At 47.0% G+C, this 5504-nt stretch overlaps 2 protein-coding genes across 2 annotated transcripts; both read left to right on the plus strand.

Annotated features, from left to right (window-relative positions):
* The first annotated feature begins 318 nt into the window (after positions 1-318).
* LOC120644613 lies at positions 319-1843 on the plus strand. Its single transcript, XM_039921263.1, has one exon. The coding sequence runs from the start codon at positions 866-868 to the stop codon at positions 1721-1723; it is 858 nt and encodes a 285-aa protein (XP_039777197.1). The 5' UTR covers positions 319-865; the 3' UTR covers positions 1724-1843.
* A 2660-nt stretch (positions 1844-4503) lies between these two features.
* LOC120645707 (UPF0481 protein At3g47200-like) lies at positions 4504-5289 on the plus strand. The gene has a single exon (XM_039922467.1). It carries the CDS (start codon positions 4504-4506, stop codon positions 5287-5289), a length of 786 nt encoding a protein of 261 aa, XP_039778401.1.
* Positions 5290-5504: the final 215 nt, after the last annotated feature.

Raw genomic sequence — 5504 nt, forward strand, 5'->3', positions numbered from 1 at the left:
AAACAAGAAGCAACTATAGGTGGGCATGTCTTATTCTTCATAATGGCTGATGTATTGATCTAGATATAGATGTATTGACAAATGCTGGAAATTTAGATATGAATTAATGATAAAGTTATTTTGTATTATTTTTCATAATGGCATAAGTGAATAATTTAGATGTTGATGTTGTCGTCATCCGGATTGAAATAAAGAGAGATCCTTTGCGGTTGGTGTTCAAGGTCTGACTGTCTGAGGCAGTAATAATTACCTTTTTTCCACAAAACATTGATGGGCTTGGTAAATGGTTGTTGAGATGTACAAGAGTGAAATGGGACATGAGAGCAAGGCCGAGGCATGCTTGGCCTTTGGACTGACCAATGCGCACACGGCACACGCATGGCAATGGGAGAGCTAGCCGCCTGCTAGAGAGTTGCAGGGTAGATCGTACAGAGTTAACAGGGATGATCACGGTGCGTACACTGCGTCACACAGAGGGTGACAGTCATTAGGGTGAGTGTCGGCATAGGCTGATCCAGGTCAAGGTCGTCTGGGCAACCCATCCACACCGTTCGCCTTGCCTGTCCCCACGACGACGTTCACAGCGATTCAATCAATGTCTCGAACTCTCGATGCACGGCGCCAACAACTGCCGAACACGGTCGACGTCCGCTCGGGCCCCCCTGGCTCGTACTCTGTGGATCTGATTGAAGCAAGAACCAGTCCACGATGTACGTGATTGATATAATATAAGACTATAAGAGCAGGCTATTAATTCGTGAAAGCTTCAGACGCCTCCCCGAGCTGAGCACAAAAGTACTCGTTTAGAGACTACAACACACAGGTTTTACCAGTAGAAAACGAATCAAATCGAGGAGGATATCTGATGGAGGAGGGGTTGCGATCCACCGGCGAGGCAGCCGGGGAGAAGGTGGACACACAGGAGATCAAGGTCAGTAGCAGCAGCTTGGTGGCGGGGATCGAGATGGACACGGTGCTCGAGCACTCTCTGCGAGGAAAAGAGAAGATGCCGGAGCACTCTGGGGGATCAAACGAGGAGCTTATGGATGGGTCCGTGTCGGCCTCGAGAGTCGAGGGGAAGAGCAATTGTAGCAGTTCGGTGGTGGAGATGGAGAAGCTGCTCGAGGACACAAGCCCATCAGTGGAGATGGCGCGGTGGAAGCAGCGCTACATCTATCGGGTACCGGAGTTTATCAAGAAGATGACCAACAGAGAGGCCTACCAGCCACAGTTCGTATCTCTGGGTCCCTTGCACCACGGCGAGCCCCACCTCCTGCCCATGGAGGAGCACAAGAGGCGGGCGATGCTGCACATGGTCAACTGGACCGGGAAGCCTCTAACGGAGTTCGTCGCAGCAATCGAGGAAGTGGCGGATGAGCTCGAGGCCGCCTACGATGGCCTTGATGATAGGTGGCGTGGAGTGAACAGGAGTAGCTTCGTGCAGATGATGGTCACTGATGGATGCTTCCTGTTTGAGCTGATAAAGATACAGCTAAGTCTATTGGACGATGATACTGGTTACGCGGCAAACGATCCCATCTTTAGCAGGAGCAGCTTTGATAATTTCTGGCCAATGATGCGGAACGACATGATCGTGATGGAAAACCAAATACCTCTAGTCGTTCTGGAGAGGATCATATTTGCTGCTTGCAGTGGCACACCCCCGGTAAGTTATTTGTTTCCCTCAGGATGCTTGACTCATATCCTGCTCGTTGCTAGGTAGGTGCTCTGTTTTAGTTCAAATATACATACGTCACTGTTTTTGTTGTACGATGACTGGAGTAGCAATAAGTGGCACTTCATACTCGGAGAAAATTGCTCCTGCTATTTTTCCATTTTTTTAGACCAAATTTCTTTTTCCAATCACGCCTTCCGATTTTATTGCATACAACTTTTAATTACCATTCAAGTCCGGTGTCATAGAATTCTTTTTTCTCTGCTTGTGTCAACGTGTGTGTGTGTGTGGTGGTGGTGGGGGGGGGGGGGGTGTGTGTGTGTTTTCGGGGTTGGGGGGGGGGGTGTTCTGCTAGTTGGAATAGAAAGCATGTAAAGTAAGGTTATGAGACAGCATGTGACAGCCATGGGCCAGATGGGCCGGCCTAAATTCGTGAATTACGGTAGCAGTTACTGTAGCATCACGAAATACTGTTCACCGGTGTTTAGTCCCAATACTGAAAGTGGAAGTGATTCCAAACCAACTTAAATACCCAGGCCAGGAACGTGTAGTAACTCCGGATTGATCTTTTTGCGCGAAGCGAGGACGAAAGCGCAAGAGAGTTACGCGTAGGTGTGGTCCACTTAACGTGTAGAGTGGATTTGAGCCCTGTGTCAGGCCAGGGTCATTACAGAGCACAGGATCGGAGGACTAGTGTGGGTAACTCTTAATTCTTGTTTGTTTGGGAAAGTTCTCAGAAAGTTGTTCCTTGGTTTTCAGAAACATATATTCTATGTATCGGAGAACTTCTCAAATTTAACTATACTCCCTCTATCCTGAAATACGAGCTTTTTTGGCTTATCCTAAGTTAAAATAATCTAAGTTTGACCAAATGTATAGAAAAAAATATTAACATCTAACACATCAAGTAAGTACATTATCTAATATATTTAATTATGAATATAATTATTTATATCTTACATTTAAAATATTATCACGCTTTTCTATTAACTTAGTTAAACTTAGAATACACATTTTAAGATTTATAGATTTTTTAGTTTGAAACCTCTTTGCATAGGGTGATGTCATTAATTTTTATCTCCACTTGCATGCATGCATCTCTTATTCTCTTTCCACTTGTGGGAATACTACTTGTGACGCAAATTTAATATGAAATTTGTGGGGCTGGTGAATTAAATAGATTATGTTGGGCTAATGGCCCATTTGAAAGTGATCGGGTGCTCTAGCCTAAGAGGGGGAGGGGGTGAATTAGACACTCTTAAAAAACTTAACATATGGCTCCAACTAGTTTGCACAAAATTTAAACTAAAATAAGCTATCTAGATGTGCAACTATAGTTCTTCTAGTGTGAAACCCTCATCCCAAAAGAGTTTAGCAACCTATAGCCAATCCTATCAAGATACTACTCTATGAAAGTAAAGGAACAAAGATTGCAATATGAAATACGGAAGCTTAAAGGAGAGATGAGAAGAAGCAAACTCTTGATGCGAGGATTTATCCCGTGGTTCGGATTGCCACTAAGGCGCCCCTACATCCACGTTGTTGAAGCACTCACGAAGAGTATTGCTTCCCGACAATCAAGTCTCTTCCGTGAACACAATCACGGTTACTTTGATCCCGATTTCCACTAAGGGAGATTGCCCACGAAGGAGGGACTCCGTCCCCCGTACAATGTTGTCGACGCCACTCCACACCAAGTCGGAGGGTCGTTGACGTGCCGGTGAGCCACCAATGCTCCAAGGAGGCCGGCGCACCGAAATACATGTTTGGTTCACTCTAAAACCAGCCACAAGGATCTCAACCTTGCTTGTCCACTCACTCAAGAGTTAATCTAGCACTCACACTTACAAAGCTAGTGCTAAAACCTAAGGATATGATCTCTATGCTCTTGGATGACTTGGAGGTATTCTTGGATGTGTGTGTGATGTCTTGGGACTCCATCAAACTCAAAATGGCCGGGGTGAGGCATATATATAGGCCACCAACTCAAGAGAGCCGTTACTAGTCGTTGGCCAGTTTTCTGCATAGGCATCGGAACTTCCGGTGCAGGGGCATTGGTTCTTCCAGTCACACTGCACCCTGAAGTAGCCGTTAGCTTCTCTGACACAGCTGCAGCAACTTCCAGGGACCATCGGTTGAACCGATGCTAGGGCGTCGGAACTTCCTGTGACACTTAATTTTCGTATAGCCGTTGCACCTTGCTCACGTCATTGCACCAACGCTTGCTCCGATGGGGTACCGGTTCTTCTGGTGCTGAAGGCTTGGCTCCTGCACGCTTGACATTGTCTCTGGATAATGTTACGTTGATTGAACCGATGCTTGACTTGATACTGTCGGTTCAACCGGTGCTACACTCTTTCTTCACTTGATCTTCCCTTGATATCTAGAGGCGCACAGACTTGCACCAGTGCCAGGGCGTTGGTTCTTCCGACAACCATCGGATGCACCGAAGCTTAGGCATCGGTTAAACCGGTGCTACAGATTTCAGTAGAACTCGTCCAATTCAGCATTTTTTTGAGTTCTTTCTTCGTATTTTGCTTTGTATGGTCTTTTTACTTCATCCCTGGGATCTAGAAATGTTCACTCAATAAAATCATTAGTCCCATTGATTGCGTTGTCATACGATCACCAAAATTACTCGAAATGGCATGAATGGTGCCATCTCCGTTACACCATTTAATCGTGGCATGGGAAAATACTCTTCATGGTTGTTAGTTTTATCACCTGGTGATATAATCGCGGGGGGGGGGGGGGGGGGGGGGTTGTCCAGTATGTGGATCTAGCTACTGCTTTTTCGTTTATCAATCTGGTGAGTGCAGAGCGCTACAATGATCAATAATTGGGTGCGAGATCTTCTGAATGTCCCACGCGTTGATCAAAGCATGAACAACCTAGGCCTTCATTTCCTGGACATTCTTCACAGAACCTATTGTGGCATCACTCCGGAAGCAGCCGCCCCCCAGAAGCCGGCCAGCTGCTGCAGGCAGCAGCTGCTGCAGTGGGCTAGCAGCTGCTGCAGCCGAGCGGCTGGAGCGGCAACTGGACAGCGATGCTTTGAGCCTCGCACGCCCTGTGCCGTTGAGCTGAACGAGGCAGGCATCCAGTTCGAAAAAAGCAACACTCAAAGCATCAACGGCCTTGACTTTGTAAACGGCGTGCTGAGCATGCCACTGTTTATGTTCCATGATCAAACGGAGGTGGAACTCCTCAACCTGATGGCATTTGAGTGGCTGCATCCTGACGCCGAATACAACGTGTGTTCCTACATATTCTTCTTGGACAAAATTACCGAGTCAGAAAGAGATGTGGCGCTTCTGAGATCCAAACAACTCTTCGTAAACATTATAGGCAGCGACAAGGCGGTGGTGGAAATGTTTAACACCCTCACCAAGTTAACACGGCTGCCGGACAATGGCAGCAGGCTGGGCCACCTGCAAAGGGATGTGAACACCCACTGCAAGAAGCGCCGGAACAAGTGGTGCGCCATGTTCATGAACAACTACTTAAGCAACCCCTGGGTGTTCATCTCCCTCATGGCTGCCGTCATTCTGCTCATTGCCACCATCATGCAGACCATCTACACCGTCGTGCCGTTCTACACCAGAAAGGACTAGCAGGATCGGAATTCTGTGGCAACATGTGGCTCTAGTGCTCTGCTTATACTATCTCAGTACATGTGGACAACTATTATTGTTCTCTCTCCATTATTATTGTGTGCAATGTGGCTTTCTATGGTAGTGATATCTGCCTTTGAGGGACCGAAACCGGCGACCAGAGGTGGGGTGAATGAGAGCCCATCAAAATTTCTTCCGAAATCGATCCGTCGGCC

Source organism: Panicum virgatum, chromosome 8K (genome assembly GCF_016808335.1).
Source record: "Panicum virgatum strain AP13 chromosome 8K, P.virgatum_v5, whole genome shotgun sequence".
In the NCBI taxonomy this organism is placed as follows: Eukaryota; Viridiplantae; Streptophyta; class Magnoliopsida; order Poales; family Poaceae; genus Panicum; species Panicum virgatum.